Source organism: Caloenas nicobarica, chromosome 2, assembly GCF_036013445.1.
Source record: "Caloenas nicobarica isolate bCalNic1 chromosome 2, bCalNic1.hap1, whole genome shotgun sequence".
NCBI lineage: Eukaryota > Metazoa > Chordata > Aves > Columbiformes > Columbidae > Caloenas > Caloenas nicobarica.
Window position 1 is genome coordinate 58,850,336 of NC_088246.1, and position 24,243 is coordinate 58,874,578.

The 24,243-nt window shown below is 40.7% G+C and overlaps 1 protein-coding gene across 7 annotated transcripts in view; it reads left to right on the forward strand.

The window, feature by feature from the left end:
- Positions 1–24,243, forward strand: part of HECW1 (HECT, C2 and WW domain containing E3 ubiquitin protein ligase 1) — a 266,955-nt gene that overhangs the window by 203,261 nt on the left and 39,451 nt on the right. For all 7 annotated transcript variants that reach the window (XM_065627747.1, XM_065627745.1, XM_065627748.1 and 4 more), the window contains 10 exons: positions 1,935–2,065; positions 4,770–4,891; positions 7,717–7,902; positions 8,533–8,667; positions 15,016–15,121; positions 15,322–15,418; positions 17,435–17,518; positions 18,579–18,688; positions 21,408–21,528; positions 23,294–23,407. In XM_065627747.1, the coding sequence (XP_065483819.1) occupies positions 1,935–2,065; positions 4,770–4,891; positions 7,717–7,902; positions 8,533–8,667; positions 15,016–15,121; positions 15,322–15,418; positions 17,435–17,518; positions 18,579–18,688; positions 21,408–21,528; positions 23,294–23,407 (1,206 nt within the window). The remainder of the gene's footprint in view (positions 1–1,934; positions 2,066–4,769; positions 4,892–7,716; positions 7,903–8,532; positions 8,668–15,015; positions 15,122–15,321; positions 15,419–17,434; positions 17,519–18,578; positions 18,689–21,407; positions 21,529–23,293; positions 23,408–24,243) is intronic.

Genomic DNA, 24,243 nt, shown 5'->3' on the forward strand with positions numbered 1-24,243 from the left:
TGGAAAGTTCATTCAATTGCCTGCAGTCAAGTGAATAAAAATATAAAATGTGGATCTGAAGCAGAGGGTTTAAAACTGCAGTAAATCCATGCAGTTGTGAAACCTGCTATCAGAAATTCCTTGTAAAGATGGATGTTTACTTAAACACAGAACCCCCAATTTAAAAAACAAAACAAAACAAAACAAACCTTAAAAAACCCCTTCTAAAGATACTGTTTATTAGGCTGTCAAAATATGTGCTAAATGCAGCTTCTAATGACTCTGAGTACTGGAGGACACACATAGTGCTGTGAAAGTTTAGCATAAATGTATTAAAACTTTATTTTTCTTAATTATCTCCAGCCCTTCTGCCCAAGATTAGGTTGCAGTGAGCTACTGGAGATGCTGTCTGTTGAGAGATCAAATCCTAACTGCTTGTCTTTAATAAACCTGTGTCACTTTTGAGGAATTAACTTCTGACTAACTTCTAATTTGGAATAAAGTGTGCATTAACAAATAAAGAGAGAGAAAATAAGAAAAATTTGCAAGTCAGAACTTGAGCTGAGGAAAGAGAAAAGAGTCTAAGTCAGGAAAATGATAGACAAACGATGCTGGATCAGATTAAATGCAAGCAGTAAAGCCATCCTGTTTTATATATATACAGAAATGCAATCCAGAAATAAGGATTAAAAATATTTGGGTGGAGTAAAAGCTAATTAAAATAATCAAGAAAGCCTATTTTCTTTCCTTTTCTTTCTCTTTCTGCTTCTTTCTTTCTCTTCCTCCTTGTGCTTTCTATTTTCTTTTATTTCTCTCTCTGTATATCAAATATATTTTCTTGTTCAATATGTAAGACTTGTATTCATAGCTTGCCAGCAGAACCAAGGAAATCTTAATGTCTCATCTTACTCATCTGTCTACGTGAGGGAAAAAATTAACTAAAGTTTGTTTTGTGTAGTGTGAATTCAAAACACTCCAGGTTATTCCCACAGCCAGGCACGTACTTTGTTCTTGATCTGGTAAATTATTTAGGACTGGGCTCATCCCTAAGGGCATGATCAGTCCCATTGATATCAACTAATGTGGCAATTAGTTCCATGATCAGTATGGAAATGACATATTTTTTAAGGCATTTGCAGATTTTTATTCAGAATTATCTTCCATCATCCTCCTCACTGTTTGATCTACATTGTTTTCTCTTCCTTTTTCTCCAACTAGTCACCACCCAAGCTAAATGTGCAATCCCACTGATTTCCACAAGTGGACGTAACACTTGCATTCTCACACTCTTCACTCAGCTCATGTGTTACATCCTATTCTACTTTTCTGTGCTTGTCATATCAATTAGACTGTAGCTCTTTGAGGTCACACTGCCCACTAGTTTACATTCCAAATTGCCTACCAAAATGAAACTGTTCCCAACTGCTGGGCAGGCAGTAATTTAATAAACATTTTGTGAACACTCTTAATAGCCTTTACGTTTTTAGGGTTGATCATGTGCACCCAATAATGTAATAAAGAAGACTGAAGGGTAATCAGTGCTTCACAGGACTGATCCTTGCTTCATTGGTTGTGCTACCTTAAGACTAAATGAGAGGAGGAACCATAATATACCAGTACTTTCGGGTTCCAGACATCCAGATGTTTTAAAGGGAAGCTCAGCAGCAACCTGTAGCCTAAATACCTGTGTAAATTTGACCTTTGAGTGCTCCATGCTTTGCGCCTCCTGTAGCTTTTTTTTAGTCAGTGCAAAATGCCATATTTGTGGAGTAATGGTTTGCCCAAGTGTGAGTAGCTGCATAAGCTGAAGGAGTCGAGCATGCTCTTACTCTGTCGTATGCTGAATACAGGACTATTGGAATAATTCAAAACCAGTGCTGATTGTTAAGGTAGAAAGCACCAGAAAGCTGTTCTATTAAGTAAAGTATGCTGTTCCTTTCTCTGAATGTATGTAGGTACCAAAATATCCAGCGAACTATTGCAACAGAGCGGACTGAAGATGATGCTGTAGTAAACAACAGGGTGGAGAGAGTTCCAACTGGAGGAGGAAGTGATTCTGAGGCAGAGACTTCCCAGCCAAGCTCAGGTATGGGGAAAAAAAGCTACTGAGTGGCATGTTCAGTGCTACTCAGTGATGGCATTCAGTTCTGGGGATATCTGCACTTCTCTAGGGGACTGGAACTTTACTATACTGAGTTGCAAAGCTAATTAAAATATAAGAGGTTTACACTTGAAGCTACAGGTCTTAGACCTCAAGCTACAGACTCAAAGCTAGATACCAAGGTCCTCAGTTCTTTTCTAACAACTACTAAGACAGACAAAGCATTTTTACTTTAGTAAAGGGCTATTTGAAATCAACATGGAAAAAGCATCTGGTTTTTATTCAGCTTAGTAGTTGCAAAAACAACACTGTCTTATTTTTACTGCAGTGTGATTTTCATCTTGAGGCATTGCAGTTTATTCTCTCTGGGCATTGCTCCTATGTTGCCACATTTGCCCATATGGTCACACCTGCGGTGACCCTGGCATTGGGTATGAAATACTTGTGTTTTTACAGCTGCAGTTTTGTGATAGCTATGAGCTGATCTAAGTGTGGGCTGCCACTGAAGGAGGCACAGCTGTCCTTTTGCTCAGGACTAATTCATGTGACGGCACCCCATACCAGAGCAGAGAACTCATCTTTCTGATAGATAACCTAGTTTCTTGTACTTACTCTTGTTCTACAGCCAGGTTGGTTCTTTCATCTGGCTTGCTAGATGACCAGACAAGAATGAGTGTCTCTACAAAGAAGACGAGAATGTGTACCCGAGGCAGGGTTGGATAGGCAGGGAGCTCTTCTGCTCTTTTTGGTGGTCATCGTACTCATATTTCTAAAAACATTTGTGAAACCATAGCCTAAGCATTTGTTTCAGGTAAGAAACACCAGGAATCAGACGAGCGCCCACTATGCAATTTGTGGACACACGGAAATTACTATCTGCTTTGTTTGAGAACTTATGCCACCAAAATGAATGGCCAGTTCTCTTCCTTTTGATCATTCTCACCTCCATCTAACTTTGTGCTCTATGTGGTCTACTGGAAGTAAATCTGACTTCTTGGCATCCTTTTGCCAGCCCTCTGTAAAGAGCACTGGCAAAGGAAACACAATGTCTGCTTGAATTTTCTTAATGTTCTGTGTTGAATAGGAAGAATTACACAGAGAAATAGTGAACCTTTTGTTTGTTTTTTTGTTTTATAACAAGTTCAGAAAAATACTTAAGTTTGCCTGTTTATTTTCCTGATCCAGTAGGTGGTTTTACCCTGAAAATCATTTTGACCAAGAATGTTTAATGTTTGATATTCGAAATTTCTTTACAATCCTTTGTATTGCAGTTTATGGGAGCCTTGCATGTACACTGGATGTTATAGGGGGAACCTATAGTTCAATTCTGTTAGTAGCTGAAATGGAAGTGAGGTACGCATTATATTATTAGTATTTAAGTTATAACTAATGTAGCTATTCCTTGTAATACATATAATCATTTACTATCATAGCTTGCATAATAAAATAGTAATTTAATAGGAATTGCTACCAGTAAGTATTTAGGTCAGTTTGTTATGTGACATTCACTTTTTTGTTTTAATTCCAAAGAGCTAATGAGTATGACATATGTCCTTTCAAGTTATGAGGAAATGGTTTTTGCTATAGATAATTGCTTTGCTTTTAGGAGGAAAAAGTCCATATTTTATAAAATGCCAAGAATTAAGAGATCAGAGGTGAGGCAAACCACACTAGAATAAGAGAAAGTTTGCACTATGATACATTAGCTATTTGACTTTTAATTAAAATGAAAAATGTCGGAAGGAATACAATTTAGGCACATTAATTGAGATTCTAAGCCATCATAAATCCGTTTAACTCTGGCAATGGATCCAGTCTGCAGTTTTAAGTGGATAGAATAATGTGATGTATCTAGCAGGGAGAAAAGAAATAATAGTTGATAAGAAAATATGGGAATCTATGATTATCATGTTGATGATGTCTGCACCCAATTTCCTTGGACTGCAAATACGGAAGTGCAAACTCAAGCCATAATTCCATGATAAGAAACATTTTTCTGGTGGCCGTAGGTGGTCAAGGAGTTCCCAGCTCTACTGAATTTATGTTCTTAAATCCTCGATTCTGCTTCTATGCTTCATGAATTGACACAGATTAAAAATAATCCCCTTGTGTCTGGTTTTGTTTTCTTTACTATAAAAGTCCCCAAAACCACGGACTTGCCAAAAATAATGCAATTGCAACCAAAGGGAAATTCTTTGCAGCACCAACGTGGATGTGAGTGGCTGAGCAGAGCGCTTTCTTAACCCAATTGTGCTGCCAAATGCTTTCTGCTGGTGAACCCCTCAGGCTGGATTGGGAAATCAGATCTCTCTAAAATCAGCAGTGCGGGGAACCAGTTAGGACCTGTGTGACAGTACTGAACCAAACCATCAGCTGGTAAAACCTTTTGTAGTCACACTGATATTTAGAGACAGTAGTAGATATGACACAGAATTTTATAACATGCAGTAGAGAAAAGCATCCAGCTCCTGACCTGCTGCCGTAAGCACTGCGTCACTAACCATAAGGAGAACATCTACCAATGTACCAGCAGGCTTGTGTTGGAAAAACAAAGAAGTTCGGTGCATTGGGCAGAATGGTGACTTTTTTATACCATCACTTTCACAGGCATTCAGTGAAGGTTAAATAATAGACTGCACTTGCCACTACGTTAATAAGATTTTGCTGCTTTTTTGTTGTTGTTGTCCAGAGATTAGGAGGGAAGGTTCCCTTTCTCCTGTGAATTCTCAAAAAATCACCTTGTTGCTGCAGTCTCCAGCTGTGAAGTTCATCACCAATCCCGAGTTCTTCACTGTGCTGCATGCAAACTATGTGAGTAATTATGATTTGCTCTCTCACACTGCTGGTTTCTGAATCCAAACTCTGCGCCCCAGGCCTTCAGGGAGAATGCACAGTGAATTTGAATTGCGTGACTCAGGGCTCAGTTGTCCTTTCTGAGCACCAGACCAGGTTGAGGACAGCACAGGCAGGTTGCTCCAAGGAGACTCTTGCTGGGTTTCTGTCTCACACAGGAGTTCCCTGGTAAAGAGAAGCTCATTAATATTATCCTTCCAGAATAAGCAGGAACCCTTGGTTTCAGCTTGGTTGATTCTGTTGCCTGTTGCTGCATGGAGTGAGCTTGTTGCCTTTCCAGCCACGTTCCTGAGAAATCTTATTCAGATACCACCAAGTCTCAGGGAAATAGAGGGAAAAATTATTAACTCCTGGAGTTTGCACTCACAAGAAGCAGGTGGGCAGAATGCAGTCAAAGAAATACTAACTCGAGTCAGAGTAGCTGTTTTGTTAAAAAAAAAAAAAAAACCACTTTAAAAAATTCAAGTAACTATTTTTTTTCATTAATGCTCTAAGTCTGCATGTTCTCTTGCCAGCCTGATGCGGAGTGGAAGAAATGTAATGATAGGTCAACCATGAGGAAGCAGATAGGGAAATCTCACAAGCAGATGCAGTCCTAGTTTTCCATACCTTGGATGTAGTTCTGCTGGGCATCTACATGTGACTTCTGGATATTTGGAAAATCATCCATTTCTGGGTAGGAATGACCTTTCTTCTTGAAAGGAAAAGAAATTAAAACACTTCAGGAGTTGCCTCAGCACAGGTCTTTAGCTAACTACAGGCCTCAAGTTTTGGCTGTGGTGCTTTGCAGTTTGAAACCAGCCATCCAACTCCATCTTTCAGAGATTATTGTTCATGAGATCCTGCAGAGGAAGGGATATGTTAACTCATCTGACATTACCTGAACTAGATCAAGGAATGCCCATAATTTCTTGCATTGACAGAAAGATATATGGTGATTTATAGCTGGGACCAATACCATTTACATTTGGCATACTTGTTTGCAAAATGAGCAACTGAATCCATAGTGGTGTAAGAAACAGCTCACAAGAGACTGAACCCCAATTTTATTTCTCACTGAAGTAAAAAAAGCCAAGAAAGGCCTTCAGTTTGAGCTTATAAAGTTCTCTAACATGAGAGCCAGAATCATTTGTTGAAACATCTATCAAATGGTCATACAAATTCCACTTGTACAGAAATAATGGCTCACATAACTTTTGGCTTAATATGGTTGTAATACTTTAACCACAAACTCCTATTAAAATTTCAAGCTATTAATTATGCCAGTGAAGTTGGGATTGGAAAATATTATCCAGCCATTAGAATTAAAAGGGAGAGACTCTCCATTTTCAAATATTTTATTTCCATGGAGGGTTAAAACTACATTACATTTTTTGTTTCCCTAGTGCAGCTAAGAGATACTCAGTCATTGATCACACATTAAATCAGAATACAACTTCTGTCGTGGGGTAGACTGGGATCTTAGCAATTTGTGACCATGAAGGTTTCCTGGGTTATAACCAGGTCATATCTTCAGGGCAGAGATAATATCTCTGTGATTTCATAACATTTACCAACCCTTATCATAATTAGGGACCCTGTGCTGCAAGGAGTATTCTCTTCTCAGCGCTACCACCACAATAAATCCTTATATAATAAAGATAATACTGACACGTTTTATTGCATTATAGTCGTTGAAATGCACTAGAAGTTCACAGAAATTGAGACTGCAAAGCTGTTGGGTCAGATTCTCTGGATGGAGGATGGCAGGTGCGCACACTGGGGCTCACTTCACGGGAGACACGAATCCTCCAGAGATCCTTTATTGCTCTAGTGAGTAATTGCATCCTTTGCACTGACCAGCAGAAGCAATGTACTCATTTTCTCTCTAGTGAAACACTCAAAAGGGTTGCAGATTTTTTTAAAGTTTCCTACCCTGTCTTGAGGAGCCTTTTTCCCTGAAGTAAAAGATCCCAAGAGTAGCCTCTGGATGAGAAAAAAAGTGTTGTCACCACAAGTGTAGTTTGTGGTGCTCTGTCATTGAGTGCACTATGGCAACAAATATAGTTCATTTTGGCCTTTATTCTGCAACCAGATCAGCACTAACTCATATCTGTATCCAGGCATGTTCCTCTAAGAGGCGTATTTAATGCCCATTGTGAGATACAACTAGCTGCCTGAGGGGTGGCGTTCATCTGACTCATGAAAACATCTCCATCTGACATGCTTTGTAGCCATTGCAGAAAAAAGTATTCCGTTCCAGGAAATGATTCATATCTTCCAAAAATAGACAGTTAAAAGAGTCTGTTTCTATCCTCTGGCTAGAAAGTGACCATAAATCAAGCAACAAGCTTAGATGTAGACAACTGCACTGCAGTCCTCCTAAGTTCCTGAATCTTATCTCAAGCCTCTGGATTTGAATTATAGCATAAATACATGTTCACAGCTGTCTTTGCATCTCTCTGGCATCATCCAGTCACACAAGCAGTGTTTCTGTTGGCCAATGAAAGCAACGCATCTTGAGAGTGTGGTGCTTTAGCTGACCATCTTTTTGGAGTGCATTAGAAAGGAAGTTTATGCACAAGCTAACTGTGCATAATGTGTGGGATGTTTCGCTTTCCAGATTATATTTCTTACTTCTAGGTGTTTGTATGAAGGAGTTAATCAAAACAATGAGATGGAGATGGTTCTTGACTCTAACAGGATTTGTTTCAGTTCCTTGGGCATATGTCCCATGAAATAACCAAAAACGGTTTTTTTGACGTTAGAACTGGTTTTCCTCACTTCTGTTTTCCATCTCATAGAGTGCCTATCGAGTCTTCACTAACAGTACCTGCTTGAAGCATATGATTCTGAAGATCCGTAGAGATGCTCGTAATTTTGAGCGCTACCAGCACAACAGAGACCTGGTAAATTTTATCAACATGTTTGCCGATACCCGACTGGAGCTTCCACGAGGCTGGGAGATAAAAACTGACCAGCAGGGCAAGGTAAGAGCGCTAGCAAAACTTATCACTTGTTTAAGACAGCACATCAGGCTCCTTGACCACTAAAGGTTTCTTCCTTCTTGACTCAAAGTTGATGAAGGTTTAGTTTAAACCACACAAGCAGCAAGCAGAGTTATTTTAGAAGCAGAAAAAAGCTTTGAGAACAAACGTTTCAAAGCGTAGTGGTGACCCTCTACCCTTCTGTGGAATATCATACCATAGCCAATGCAGCATTGCACTTACAAAAAAGTTCAGGCAAGTTTAGACCTGTTGTGACTGCAAAATTTGGCTTAGTGTCTCTGCCTCCAATGAAGCTTTGCTGAGTGACTTCTGGAACCACCAAACAGGCTAAAGCCGTGTTCCTTCGTACTTTTATTCTCTTCTGTCTTGTGTACTTCATGGCCATTACACATTGATTATGACCTACGCAGCTTCAGGTATTTTCCAAGAGCTATTCTAGCTTCAGCTAAGAAAGTCCTGTCGTTTGCAGATATCTTCCATGGACTGTGCCTAAACAGGGTATCTCTGACATGCAATTGCCAGTGGTTTTCACTTTATGATCTCACAATTCCATCACAGTGTGGGCAATCTTCTTACGAAAAAAAAAAAAAAAATCATTCCTGTGTGTTTCAGTCTTTCTTCGTTGACCACAACAGCCGTGCTACCACTTTCATAGATCCCAGGATCCCTCTGCAGAATGGTCGTCTCCCGAACCACCTGACTCACAGGCAACATCTTCAGCGGCTTCGTAGCTACAGCGCTGGAGAGGTAACAGTGCTACTGTCAATACAGTTACTTTTGACAGCAATCTTTTGTAGAATTAAAAGCACTTGTTATCTTTGAAATGTGTTTAAACAGACTGTCTTGTGGATTTTTATCTTCCAAAGGAAATAAGGATTTTTTCTTCTTTCTAAAAGGCTTATCTCAGAGCTTTCTGGTAATCAAGGTTTATAGTTTGACTGTTTTCAGAATAAAGTAATAAACAAGTAAAACTAAATAACCAAAACTAAATGATGGCAAAATAGATTTTAAAAGAAGAATCCGTATTTGACATCCTAGTCTTGCTTTAGTAAAGGAAAGCCATTCATCATTTTTATAGCCTGATACTTCAGCAGCCTTATATCTTTCTTCATTCCCCGCTGTGACACTGGGCTCTGAAGAGATGATATACTCCCTAGCAGATGTGGTAATGGATATTAAGGTTTACTTCCCTAGCTTTCAGTCACATTAAACATCTCTCCTGTGTTTCATGGGAATGATTTTTATCACTGAGGGACATGGGCAGGACTGGTAAAGCATAAATCCTGGATTTGTATTGTGGATATAAGGATGAAAAAGTAGCAGCAATCAGAAACTTCATATAGCAAATCCATATAGTTGAAGATTTGTGAAGATTGAAGCTGAATAGAGATGAATTATGGCCAAAGGATCTTCTTCTTCCAGAAATGCTTGTGAAATTAACATTAAAATGTATTGCAGCAGGACACTGAACACCTTCCACTGCCAAATGGGGTTGTGATCAGGAGGTGACTAGGGTGTGAGGTCAGTACTTCAGGACCAAAGGCAGACCAGTCAAGCAAGTAGCACCATATTTTCTGAAGATAGAAGTGTATCAATGGGTCCGTTTCAATCATATCTTCCCATCAACTTAGCAATTTCCCCCTGCCAACAGCCTGCAGTTTAGCGTTGTTATTGTGACTGAATTATTGACAGCAACATGAAAGTCACCTGCATGATGTTTCATATTTGGGTTCATGCTTGCCTGGGGCTTGTTTTCAAATTCACCGTGTCAGGGACAGAAGCACTGCTGAGCACTCAGATGACCTAGCCACAAAAATACACTTGATTTTGCAAGTGCTCACAAGTGCTGGCAAAGAACAGTTTGCAATAAACCCAAAATATCAAGCACAGGGAAGGAAGTGAAAAGCATTGAATACTTCTGAGTAATGATTCTCTGGGGATCCTGTACACTGTTCAGCGAGGCCACCGATTTAGTATGATCAGCCAGTGAAACGGGGCTGTCTGTCTAGGGAACCATCAGCACTGGTGCGTTCATCTGGCAGCCCCAGTGGCCCAGCTCCCACAGTGTTTCTGCACCCTTGTCAGTAGCTTCCCTTCTGGAAGTATCTACTGCTCCACTGGTAGGACTCCCATGGATTTCCAAGGACTTTGGATCAGTGCCTGAAAGCTCACCATTTTCAAGGAAAAGATTCAACCTTTTGCAACTCAGCCCGTTTATTAAGAGCCGTATGTTCCACGCCATTTCTTCCAAGTATATTTGGATGTGCTTTGTCCTATAAATCATGTCTGTAGGGACACACTTGGGGCTTCGTCCTGGTCATGTGTCAGCTGTCTGCAGTCCAGCTGGTTTCTTGGCTGAGCAGGTCCTGTGGCCTCTGGAATTTGTCACCAGGACAGTATAAAGGACCAAGGAAGACAACCACCAGTTTTGAACGTTATGTACAGATGTCAAATGAGCCTGAAGGAGAGCGGAACAGTGCAGCTTCAGTCATGACTGCTTGCGGGTGCCAGGGAGGGTATAGAAAAGAGTGAGGGTCATGAGAGGAAAAACTCTACCTCTTGCCTTGACATGCACACCTGACATCCTGCCCAAGTGCCAAAAGGAGTTGCCAGTGTTGTGTGGACTTCCCAGGGACTTTGTGACACTGAGTGATCAGCTGAGGAAAGAGCAGACAGAAGTCACAGGCAGATGAGCCCAAAGTGGGGAAAAAAGAAATACCCCAGCTTCACACAGCCAGCAATGGCTCTTAGCTGCATCATTGTCAATAAATTATTATCGTTCTAGGAAATTGTGATCTCAACAGTGGACAAAAGAAGCAAATGTGATGTCTGTAATTCTTAGAAAATAAATAAGGATGTGTTTAATCCAGGAGAGGACAGGCATTACAAGAACTAAGTTTGGTAGTAAAAGCCAAACTAATTCAATCAAAAGGTGAGGTTGAAATTCAGTGAGAACAGTTAACCATAGGAATGAATGATAATGTGGGGATTGGGTTTCCATTCCTTCATACTTTCAGGCCAAAACATAGCGCAAAAGCCAGTTTTGTCTTAGTCACCGACAAGTTTCTGAGCTCCCTGGCCAGAGGCAGTCCAGTGAATAGGTTGTGGTGTTGAAGTAAAAATGGTGATCTCCTGCCCTCCCTTCTATGACATCCGTGAATCTTCTAAATCCTTTTGGCTCATCAAATGTGGCCTTGATTCCTGTCTAACAGTCTGTGGTGTTGAACAGAGTACCTTGCAACGCTAATAAATAATTGATTTTTAGTATTTCAAATGTACTTTTAAAACTCCCTCATTAAATTGGAACATAAAAATATGCTTTCTCGAATATGGCAATTTTCTTTGCTTGATGACATTTAAAATTCGTTTTCAATAAAGAATAGAAATAGCAATTGCACAGCTTCTGTAGAAAGCTGGCTGTTGCTTCCAAGTACTTTTATTCATGGCCTACCTCAACTATTACCAGGCCAAGCAGAGTTTAGAACTGCCATTTTTCCCTTAATCTGGATATAGTAGGCTATTTCAAAAAAAAAAAAAAACAACAAAACTATGCGTATAATGGCAGTCCATTTCCCTCTTCCGAGAAAGAAAGCATCCATTTCATGAATTATTCTGTAATATTTATGCTTTTCTTCATGTTGAAATATTCTCCTAAATGAAGGACCTCTGTAAAAACATTTGGTGTCCACCTGAGTAGTTTCTTGATATTACATGGTGACAAAAATGCTGCAGATTCTTTAGTAAGGAATTCTTTAAGGGTATCAGTCTTTTACAGGAAAAAGATGGTTGATGCTACTCTTGATTACCTGATTTTTGAAAGGAAAGTTCAAGCAGCTACACTGGCCATCAGTAAGTAAAAGAACACAAGTCACTAAGTGCTTCATTTCCTTCTGCTACTGCTGTGAACGGAACAGGTCAAAAGCTCTTTCCATTCCCTCTAAGGGACTTTCCATCTGTAATGGAAATCAACATGTATGATTACAGGGTAGAGATTTTAAAGACAAAACGAAGAAAGGAGCAGGCATCCAGAATGGAGAAGCAAGAGTTTCTGGTTAGCAAGAAAAGCAGAGGAGGTACTGGGATATAGCAGTATATAAATCTTCTTACTGACCCAAGCCACAAGCAAGCAGCAGGACTCAAAGAGGCAGGAGCCTTTCAAACCCAACAGTGATATAAAACCCAGGAAAGGGTATTATACCATTGAAAGGCTCCTGTGATAGGCTGGACTCTCTGCTCCGGTTGCAGTATCCCAGCATCAATTGCAAAGCTGTTAAACCCTGCCATAAATCTGTCGGATTACCCTGCACTAGATGAACCAGGTCACTAAATCATTAGAGGGATCATTGTTTTTTTTTTTTAAATTAGATAATAGTTTGCTAATCTAGATTGAGTTATTCAATTAGAAAACCAAAGTAGACAAGGCAATTGTGATTACATGCTGAATTGGAGCAATCATTTGTACTATATTAGCTAAAAGATTGGAAGGAGTAGGTTAGCAAAACGGAAGTTAATTAGACGGCTGGGAATTTTCCTGTTGTGTTGCTAGAGCAAAATTGTTTAGAGGTGTAAATTTGTGAAGATCGTGATCCAAACGCAGCACTAGCAATGCCTAATGATGGTGATGAAGAGAAGTATGGCACCACAGAGTGTACAGTTTATTATTTTAGGGTGCTTACAGAGCTGAATTCTTACGATCTAGATGACACTAGCTGTTAAACCAGAACTGGGAAGGAGGAAGTGAAGGTTTCTCTTCACAGGCTCTAGACACATTTCCTTTCAGAATTCTTGCTACAGGAGAAATATGTTCAAGCACACAATTCAGCAGCACTGGAAAGCTAGCCAAAAAAATAAAAAAATTAAGTGACATGAGCAAGGGAGAGGATCCAGTCACAGACTGGGCAGAAGTACCGTGCAGTTCCCAAGTGACAAGCAAATACTAGCTGGTGCTAATTTTTGTGGGAGAAGGGGGTTTAACTCCTCTGTTAAACCTCCCTTTCCCCCTTCCTTTTATTCAGTAAAGCTATGTGTAGCAACAAGGGCGCAGGATTTGTCTTTACCAAACATGAGTCAGAGACAACCCTTAAAAAACAGGCTCACCCACCACCCGCACTTGCACACAAGCCCGTTCTACAAGGGGCTGGGCAGAGGCATCTTCACCTGGTCTGCAGAGCGACCTGGAAGTGGAGAAGAGCAGCACAAGGCGATGCCTCAGCACCATCCCTCACATGCTTGCTGACAGCCCACCACAGGCCAGAGTGTGGTCTTGACTGTGCTGCCCAAGAATTGGCCCTTCCCAGAAGGGCTTCATGCCCACCGTGGCAGTGAACTATTGGGCACCTCTTGCACCTAAGCTGCCTCCTCCTTCCACAGCATAAAGTCAATGCCATAAAGGCCATATGGTGCCTGGCAGGGTGGATGCCTGCCTCACAGGGGGAGCGCTGTGAGCCAAACTCGGCCCAAGCCAAACTTGCAGTGTCAGGTGGCCCATGGCGGTGTGAGAAGGAGACAAAGGCAGAAGATTTAGCACAGCGCAGAGGGACTTAGCGAATTCTGTATGAACTACTTGAAAGTTCTTCCTGGTTTTCAAGGCGAGAAGGGTTGGACCAAAGTTAGCACATCAGTCCACTGAGTACTGCAGACTTGACTGTTCTCCCTGACACCATGGTAATCAGCAGATGCATACCCATATAAAATGGGTGCAAGTAAAATCATAGTTCAATGATGGAGCAAAACATTCCCCATGTACCTTCACAGCAGTTTCGTATTTTCAATTATAGTATGTTTAATTAGAACCATTAAGACTTTTCATTGTTTAACCTCCGTATTGACACATATCAAGTGCATCGACTGGTATCTTGTTACATATAAACATTCTGTGCTTTATGTGCTCCAAAGGCAACTTGCCAGTCACATTTAGCTTCTTGGTTTTCATTTAAATCCAGTTGGAAGACCTGGCATTTGGCTGTACCGCGGAAAATAGGTTAGCACCATTTTCTTGGATGCAGAGCTAAGCATTTAAAATATTGGAGCAGGGGCAATTTCTTCCTGAAGTGTTTGCGAAGTACTACAATTTGTGCAGTGAGAAAAGAGCAGCTGTTAGCCTCGTAGAATGGCCGTTGGAATTCCTAAGGCATATTGTCCTGAGACAGGGTGTCCTCACACTGGTTTTGTAGCAGTGTTTCTCTGTTGGCTTCACCGTGGCCATATTCTGGAGGAACACGTGTGAGAGAGAGGTGGGTTCCCCTCAGCTTGCACAAGTCCCCAGAGAGTTACCCAGCAAGTAATGACTTACCGAAGACAGATTGTCAGACCTCATTGTATGGCTTTTCATATCCTCGTACCTAAGTGTTTTCCGACCTGTTAATGTTTCTGCCTTCCTGACATGATTCCCTTCACTAGGTACTGTGTTTAGGACAGTGGCATTCTTTCAGCGCCTCAGTTAAGTAGTAGTGATAAATTTCCTTCTTACTACTCTCTTTATCAGCTCTTTGCTTTATGTTCTTTTTTAAATGTATACGATTCGACTTCTGGTTATGCACGTTAGGCAGCCTCCTTTTGCAATGATACAGCCCTTTTCTGTCCTGTGATCTACATAGATATACCTACCTCATGTTATTTCCAATATTAAATTTCTCTTCAACAATGCTGAGTGAATATGTTGCAGTGTTGTGGGGTTTTTTCTTTTTTCAAATTAGCATTGCTTTAAAAACCTTGAAGTAAAAGCAGTTATGCTAGAGCAAGAGACTGTACGATGTTACAGAGATTTTATTTTCATTAAACCAAGGAACTCCATTACTGCAATACTTTTATCAACTTGCGTTTACTTCTGGATTCTGTGCCTTCACTGCAGCATCAAAGAGGTGTGATAGCTGTTTATAATGGTGTCCCTCCATTTGGAAGCAGAGAATTACCTGCCTTTTTTAATTTGGCTGAAGTATAAGGCTATAATTTTATGCTGGCTTTCTGTCCTTCAGTCATTCAGCGTCATGGACCATTTTGAAGGTCACAGAAGTAAAGATGACAAGCATTTTTACTGACTGATATGCTACTGATGGTCAGTTTTGATCATTCTTTCCGTTTCCTCTGATGTTGTAGGCCTCCGAAGTCTCTCGAAACAGAGGAGTTACTCTGTTGGCCAGACCAGGCAATAGTCTCGTAACAGCTATTCGAAACCAGCACCATCATGAGGCATTACCTCTGGGTAAGCCAAATTTCTCTCTTCTTTTAAAAGCAGTGCTCACAAAGATGCTTTAGAGAACTTCTCATCGACCATACGTAGTGCTTCATGTCACCCTGTGCCTCGCTAGCAGTGCAGCCAGTGTGCCCCTGCACGGTCACAGTGATGTGACCAGGACTCCTCAATGGTAGATAAAGCCTCTGTATTTTTTTTTCCTTTTCCAGCTTACAATGACAAGATTGTTGCATTTCTACGCCAACCCAACATTTTTGAGATGCTGCAGGAGCGTCAGCCCAGCTTGGCCAGAAACCATGCACTCAGGTACCACTTTTTTCCAGACTGCTGAAACCAAGTTCCAGGAAGAACTTCTTGGAGGGGGGGGAAATAAATTGTGGTAACTGTAGTACAAAAGATGAACTTGAGCCCTATGTGTAACTGTGACCGTTAAAGCTAGGTGTGGACCACTAGAATCTATGTAGTTACTGTAGTTATTTTCCACAGACACCCAAGAAGTAAGAACCAAATTAACTATGGGCAAATAGTGTCATATTTGATTTCAGCTGGAAATATTACTGAATAGCAGAAGCTCTGTCTTCACCTATAATGATCACCTTGCTTTTCAGAAAATAGGGTTAAAATTGTGTTTGGATGGAAGTCAGCAGCAAAACTCCAGTAACTACAGCAGAATCAGGATTCTTTCTCATGGTTGGATTTACACCCATGCCATGGACTTAGTCACCCTAGATTTTATGAAGAAATATGAACTTTTATGAAGTAGATTGTATTCCTGTCTTTAATCTTTCTTTCTTATGACTTAATGGTAGTCCTTTCTAAAGTAATTATGTTGCATCTTTCTTTTTCTTATGCCCATTCCTTTCCTACTAGGTTTTAAGACGAAAAAAGGGGAAAAGAAAAAACAGAACCGAAAGCCAGTACAACTTAAACTCATTCTAATTCCAGAGGTTAAATTAATTGTTTTGGCCAGAAACCTAAGCTGGCATTAGTCAGTCTCAGCAATACCAGTGTGCACCAGCTAAGAGTTTGACCAAGAATTTAGTTTGTACAGTGCAGTAAAAACTGCAGCTGCGGGACTGGTAAAGGAGAGGAGGAAGAGCAAGGGAAGGACATTCAAGTTCCTGCAGTGCAGTTTCTGCTGATAGTCTTACTGACTTGTTTACCTGTGAGGGCCAGACAAAGAGTTCTTTGGGTGTAAGAATTAGAATTCCTTCCTGAAGGAATTAATACATTCAAATAAAGTGAGGGAGACAGAATGAAAAACGCTCCCAGAATTCAAGATGTAAATTTCTGTAACTGAGAATTTTTTTATCTTCACCATCAAATTATTCCAGACTATTTTTCTTTCTTAGCTGTAATTGGAATTCTTGTTTTGCAGAGAACAGAAGATGCTTTTATCTCCTTTTGAGCAGAGAACAAAATTGACTAGTGATATGGACTAGACGGCTTAGCCAGTGCGTAATGAGATTTGTAACAGGATATTGAGCCCTTTGCCTCCAGGTCATTGCTTTGATTAAACCTTAGGTCAGGAGCGATCCCAAGCTACCATCTAATGCTCATACAGCAGGTTTTAACCAAACCCCTAGGAGACAAAGGTCCATCTTTTACAGGGCTTGATTCTGCAATACGTCGCAGCCCCACCCAGAAAGGCACTAAAGCACATCCTTGACTTGAGGTAGAATCCGCTGACTTGAAACTAGAATAAATATTCTTGGACACTGCGATGCTTTAGAAACACACTGCCAGATGGGGGTGTAGATCTGTATCTTCCATGGTCCTAATCTGCTGATAGGATCCTGTCCTATGTTTCCCATGCCTTACAGGCATTCATTTAAACAACAAAATGCATGATTTTACTCATGTACTGTATAACCTCTGTATGATCAATTAATATCAAGTGTATGTTAGTGTTGCTTGCCAGATAGAACAGACAGAGGTAAAGGAAGTGGTATTATGTGAAATTCTGTTAACAAAAGGCAATATACTAGTTGTAGCCCTAAACAAAACGTCTATCAGTGACCTTAGCTATAGTGCTACACATAAGCTTCGAGGACTAAGAATCATTCTGTTTTCTAAAATATGGTATAAAATCTCTTGCTTTTGGATCAGAAAACTGAGTGATATAAAATAGATTAATTTTTGCAAGTTTGTTAGTGCGATTAGGAAAGGATCAAGATGTTAAGATGTTTGCCATTTTTGTAAGGAGAGAAACAGGAACTGGCAAAATACCGAGGAATAATAAGTCTATGCATAGTTCATGCCTTGATAATGACGTGTTCTTTTTTTTCCTTTCTTCTCATCTCAATATTGTTTATGTTTCAGGGAGAAGATCCATTACATTCGGACAGAGGGTACACATGGGCTTGAAAAGTTGTCCTGTGATGCAGATTTAGTAATTCTGCTGAGGTAATCAATTTGATCAAGAGCATAATGTCATTACTTGTGGCACCAGAGAAGCTGGCTGGCTCTTTCTCAGCATAATTGAAAAAAATTTGTTAAATCTTCCAGGTCATTTATGATTAGAATAGGATTCATTGTTACTGATAGTCATCCAAAATAGTAATTCTGCCAGAGTATATCTGTCAACTCTTATTTCCTGGAAGGCAGCCTCTATCAGTGCAGTAAACTCCATCCCCAGCCAGCTCAATCAATATAGCTGTTACCATCAAGTAGCAGATAAAAAAGAATCAGGTCAAAATGTTCCCTTTTAATGGAAAAATTCTTGTTGCCCTTTTTTTTTCTTTAAAAAAAAAAAAAGGAGGAAAAATCTTGTCTTTCTCAGTACAAGTAAATAATGCAAGTGCTCGTGAAATTGCTAGTTTTACTGCAGCAGTGCTGCTCACACCTGCACACTGCCCACGCTCATGAAACCACAACATACAATGTTTGGGTATTTGAGCATTGTTTGGGTAATGTAGATTTGGGACCAGGGAGCTTGCCCTTTAGGTCCTTGCGCCTTTTATTCAGCACGGGTAAGGACTTACTTTATTGTCTTGGTCTTACATGGAAGACACTGCATTTCTGAGGTGCTTTTGCTGTGCTATATAGCACTGCCTGATGCAAGGAGTTTACCACCTATTCCCATCAACTTAATCCATTCCTATTAACTTAATCTGAATGGGCAAGCGCTGAGCTATGTGAAAATGTATGACCGAAGAAAAACAACCTGTGAAACAGATGTGTATATCTTTGCTTCTCGCTTCTAACGTGTTGAAGTTGTCCCTGTTTACTACATAGCTTCAGATCTTTACCTCTCTACCAGTAGATTGAGCCACTGTGTTAGCATGAAGTATCTAATAAAATTCATTTTGTTCTTCTTGGTTACTGGTGACCACGCCTGATTTGAGAAACCTGTGGATTTTATGAATCCATGTGTTCATGGATTCAAACTTATGACCACAGCAGACTTGCATTCCTTCCTGTGATGAATGTGAACCAAATCTCTCCCTATCGCTTTTCCATGCAGCCTTTTTGAAGAGGATATTATGTCCTACATACCACTGCAGGCTGCCTTCCATCCTGGTTACAGTTTCTCTCCTCGCTGCTCACCCTGTTCATCACCCCAAAATTCTCCAGGTAAGGGAATGGGAAAAATAATACAAAACCTTGCATTTGTACCCTTTCTCCTAATAAAAACAAAGGGGCAGATTCAGAGCTAGCATTAGTTGTCAGCCTGCTAATTCCAGTGCCCGCTCTGAATCTGACCACAGCTGATTTTTGCTGGATCTTTTGCCATTGCTGTTATGCATCTGTTGAAGCATTAACAGTAGCTGAAACACAGAGATCAGAAATTGCCCATATGGAAGAAGGTGTTTTCCTGCTTTTTATATGGTTGGAAAGGATTAGGGCAAGAGAATGGTGCACTCCAAATATAACTCACTGACATCGAAGAGCATTCATGTTATGTGACAGGACCAAAGAGAAGCTTCCAAATCGAAGGCGTATTGCAATACTTCCAGTAGAATCATAGAATGTCCTGAGTTGGAATGGACCCACAAGGATCATCGAGTCCAACTCCTGTCCCTGCATATAACAACCCCGCAGTTCACACCGTGTGTCTGAGGGATTGTCCAGTCTCTTCTTGAACACTGTCAGGCTTGGGGCCATGACACCTCCCTGGGGAGCCTGTTCCAGTGCTCCACGACCCTGTGGGGGAAGAACCTTTTCCTAATGTGCAACCCAAACCTCCCCTGGCACATCTTCCTGCCATTCCCTCGGGTTCTGTCATCGGTCACCAGACAGAAGAGATCGGTGCCTGCCCCTCCTCCTCCCCTTGTGAGGAAGCTGTAGCCGCCATGAGGTCTTCCCTCAGTCTCCTCTTCTCCAGGCTGAACAAACCAAGGGACTTTAGCTGCTCCTCATACAGCTTCCTCTCCAAACCCTTCACCAACTTTGTGGCCCTCTTCTGCACTCTCTTTAGTAGCTTTATATCCTTTTTATACTGTGGCACCTGTAAAGTACCATAAAGTACTCCTGGAAAGTTCAGTCTCCTCTGCTTGGGGTTCTGAAGACTCCTTCCCAAGACTTATCTATAGGGTGTTTCAAAAAGATGGACCTAATTTGAAATCACTATATATCTGAAACTAGGACCATCTTTTTTAAACACTCTATTTTAAGACCTGAGGGGATCATCATGATCATCTAGTCTGACCTCCTGTGTTGATCCCATTAACTTAAGTTTGACGGGAAACATATTTTCCAGAAAGACATTCTGTCTGAGAAGGTTATTTCCAGCTGTGGTATGTCTCTGTAGTTATTGTTTATGCTATAGAAATTTGAGGAGCTGATGTCTCCCTTTTGCCAAGATATACAACCCCCGCCACAGCCTCACTGCATGGCTGTGTCCAGTGGCCACTTTGAGCGAACTGACAGAAATGTGATCTGGAAAAATCCATTTTTGGTTGAGCTTTTTAAACGTTCATTTAAATTATCTGGTTTCAAATAAAATTAATGGACAAGAAACATTCACATCTTGGAGGTGGCTCTGGAAAATTGAAAGTTTTTTTGATGTGAAGAAGTTAAATGCTGAACCTTTGCCTATAGGAGGACGGTTTTGTCGGAATGTCCTATTGTCATTAATGAGTTTGAACACCATTGTAACTACAGTTCCCCTCCTCTACGTGAGCATCAGGACAGATCAGAAGCAAGTCTCCTGCAAGACGAAAACCTAAATATTTGCTAAGAATGTGACTTCAGAGAATGTTAGAAGAACTGCATTGGTCTTTACCCATTCTCGTGAAAAGATAAGGGCAAATATTCATTTGTAGCAACATGCTGTCTGCTTGCTTATTTCTGCTACTGGTTACACAGCCCATGAGAACACCCCTTCTCTTGTGTCTTGGGGGAAAAAAAGTCTAACAGAAAAAGAAGTGTTGCGAAGGATTCTTTGTGCACTGTGTGTAAATATGCCTTTCTGTTCTACCAAAAGAGACAATTAGTAACGTACTTCCCTCCTGGCAACCATGATACTTTGTGCTCCCACTAAATGTGATTTTTTTTTTCCTTCCTGTGTAGGATTTTCTGCTAGATTTCTCATAAAAAGAGCTTGTTTTTATTATGTTCTGTAATGAGATAGGGAAATGGGATTTTATGGATCCATGATGGCATGGCACTTGTTCATACAAAAGGACTAATCGACTGCTTTGAGAATGTGGGCTTCAGAACAAAACAGGTCCCAAATTGCTAAAAATCTGCTGTATGTGTGAATCATAATAGGAAAATGTAGCATTTCTTGCTAACAGAAATCCTTCTCAATGCCACAAAGAGGTTTGTGTTGATAGCTGGAAGTGTTTAATATACAGTCAGATTAACTCAGGGAAACCCGATTCCCAGCTTGGCTAGGGTGCTAGGCTCCAGTGAGAAGCGTTGCTTTGAGCTCCAGAGGTTTAATCCTGCCAAGTAAGGAGATCTCCTACACAGTGCAGAGGAGAAAGGTCTCTTAAAATTGCAAAAGGGAAAGAAAACCTAAATACCGTAGACCATGAGTGGGAGTTAAGTCTTTCTCATACCTTTCCGATCCTTGAATTTCCATTCATATCAATCACAGTTAAAGTCTGAGGCAACACAAAGGCACACACAAGGCAAGCTTAATGATTCTTTTAGTGAAGAAGATATAGCCCCTGGAACTTGCAACCGCACTAATGCCAGGTAGAACAAAAATAATACAGAGTGCACAGTATACCTGTATAAAGTTTCTAACACATTAGTCAGGCAGTTCTGTCTGGAAAATCAGCTGCATGATTTGGAAAAATTTAAAGCCCCTTACGCTTTAGGATGCTGTTCGTTTTCCCTCCAGGACTGCAGCGAGCAAGTGCAAGAGCACCTTCTCCATACCGGAGGGACTTCGAAGCCAAGCTGCGCAATTTCTATCGAAAACTTGAAGCCAAAGGGTATGGGCAAGGTCCAGGTAAAATTAAGTGAGTATTATGATAGGTTACTCAAATAGTTTAACATGGTGTCTTTTGTCATTATCCATGAACGAAGACTCTGATAGGGAGTGGGAAACACAGCAGAGATTACATTTTTGTACATGAACCATCAGGACAAGATAAGGTCTTAGTATATCCTGGAAAAAAGTGACCTTCAAGAGGCTTTTGTGTTATAGTTTTATTTCTTATAGATTCGTACTGTCATACACTGCCATTCCCTACCTATTTAACAGGGAGGTTGGTATTCCTACCTATAATTTGCTAGTAGGGAAATGCATTCAGTCAAACGTCCACCAGAGATTATGAACAGCCATTGTAATGACGGAGTGACTCCAAATCCTTTGGATCTACATATCAGTAAAACTCAGGATCTGAGTATGACCCTGCAGAAGTTACCCTGTACATGCAGGTTTAGCTTTCAGTAGTTCTTGGTGTTGGTAGCCCTCCTGGATTTGAACTAGAGAGATTTCTGCCTCTCTTCAGGTATTTTGGGGATCTCATTCACTTAGTTGTAGAGTTTGCTTTCCAGACATCTTGTTAGTTGGCTTTTGAGTCTGTACCTACTTGTGCTCAATCTAGTTATCCAACTTGGCCAAAGGAATTATGTGTTTCTAAGGTATTTCCTGGGCATTTGGTTGATTTTATGCGTCAGGTTGGCTTCCTACCAAATCACATCTGTTGTGGGGAAAAAAAAAATGTGTGAAGCCAAGCAATTTATTCCAGGCAAACATCGTCATCAAAATATTCTTACAGAGCTGGAAAGTCCTAACCATTGGTTATCTCTTTTGGTGTCCTGCTCATCTGGGTCCAAGGCAGACATGAAATACATTTTAGAAGGTCTGTCTTAAAATGTCTGTGAATGTATGAACAAGAAGGATTTCTTGCATAGGTGGTGTTTAAATGTACAATTCATTAAGTTGTTTTAGAGGTTGGCAGGGGAGTGAGAGGTCTGTTATATAAACAGAGGCTGATAATCCCTTTCCCTACCCTGCTACAGAAGCAGTATTTCCATGGACATTCACTGGATTAAATCCAGGAAGAGTTTGGGGCCAATCCCAGACAGCTGTGACCTCATATACACAGGAAACTCACAGCCCCCTCTACCATACAAATTTGTACACCGAGGGTGTTACAGAGGGTTTTAGCAGTAGAGCAACACTTTGAACCTAATCACAGCATTGTGAAGAAATTCACCTCTGAGGCCAATAGAAAAGCCTAATGAAACAACTCCCTGAAAACCCATAATGGTCAAGTAGCATGTACACCAGTGGATGCTTTATTAAGTTCTCTGAGAATGAATCATAGAATGGTTTGGATTGGAAGGGACCATCTAAGGTCATCTAGTCCAATCCCCCGTGCAATGAGCAGGGACATTTTCAACTAGATCAGGTTGCTCAGAGCCCCGTCCAGCCTGGCCTGGAATGTCTGCAGGGATGGGGCATCTACCACCTCTCTGGGCAACCTGGGCCAGTGTTTCACCACCCTCATTATAAAAAATTTCTTCCTCATGTCTAGCCTGAATCTCCCCTCTTATAGTTTCAAACCATTACCCCTTGTCCTGTTGCAACAGACCCTGCTAAAAAGTTCGTCCCCATCTTTCTTATAGGCCCCTTTAAGTATGGAAAGGCCTCAATAAGGTCCCCCTGGAGCCTTCTGTTTTCCGGGCTGAATGTCTCTCTTTACGAGCTCTTGTTTGCGTAAGGGCTCACATGAGACTCAATCATTAGATCTCTATTTCTGCCTCCCTTTGCAGGTTAATTATACGACGTGACCACTTACTGGAAGGCACCTTCAACCAGGTAATGGCATATTCACGCAAGGAGCTCCAGCGGAACAAACTCTACGTCACGTTTGTTGGCGAGGAAGGGTAGGGAACCACAAAATGCTATCAGTTTTGAAGTAGCTGTTATGGTGCAAAACACAGCGTTGACTAAGGCTGAGCCTCCCTTGTTATGTAATGTTTCCTCGGTTTTGTTTTACCTCTGAGTAAGTGATTCATCTTAATCAGCTCAAACATTTGTTAAAAATAATAATAGCCAATAATGCTTCATTTTCTTATAGCATCTTCCATCTAGATGTCTCAAAGTGACAATTTAAGTGGCTAAATCTAATATCATCTTGTTGCCATAGGTATTTTAACTGGCTGGAAGGCAAAACTGAACTGCGGGCCCATGTTTATACACTGAATCAGTCTCAGGACTATAATTAGAGACAAGACCTTTATCCCCTTTGTTACTCTAACTCTTCAAAGGGAGTCTGGTTTTGCTTCAATTTTTTTTTACTTTGCATGCCATCTAATGATCATTTGTTATCCATATGTGGACTTCTTGTTTCTAGCTAAAGTGAGAAACATGAATACTGGTTCAGTCCTTGCAGTTTAATTCACCCAGTTGGAAGCTGAAAGTAATAGAAGTCTCTTGAGAAGGTCTTTTCTCAGGAGACTTTCTGCCAGCCTTACAAATCCATGAGCCGTTCTTGTATGATTAAAGCCAGCCCCTGATCTTTTGTTTCCAAATCTAAACAACCTTTCAAAGCCACCCTGGCTCACCTCAAGAGCTATATTGTAATTGAGGCTTAATCCACATACTTTTGTAATGGAAAGACCATTGTGCGTATTTCCAGTGTTCCATGTAACGAAGGCTTGAAATCGTATTTCAGTAGTTTTGCATACAAAGTTTCTTTAAAAAAAAAAACAACCAAAAA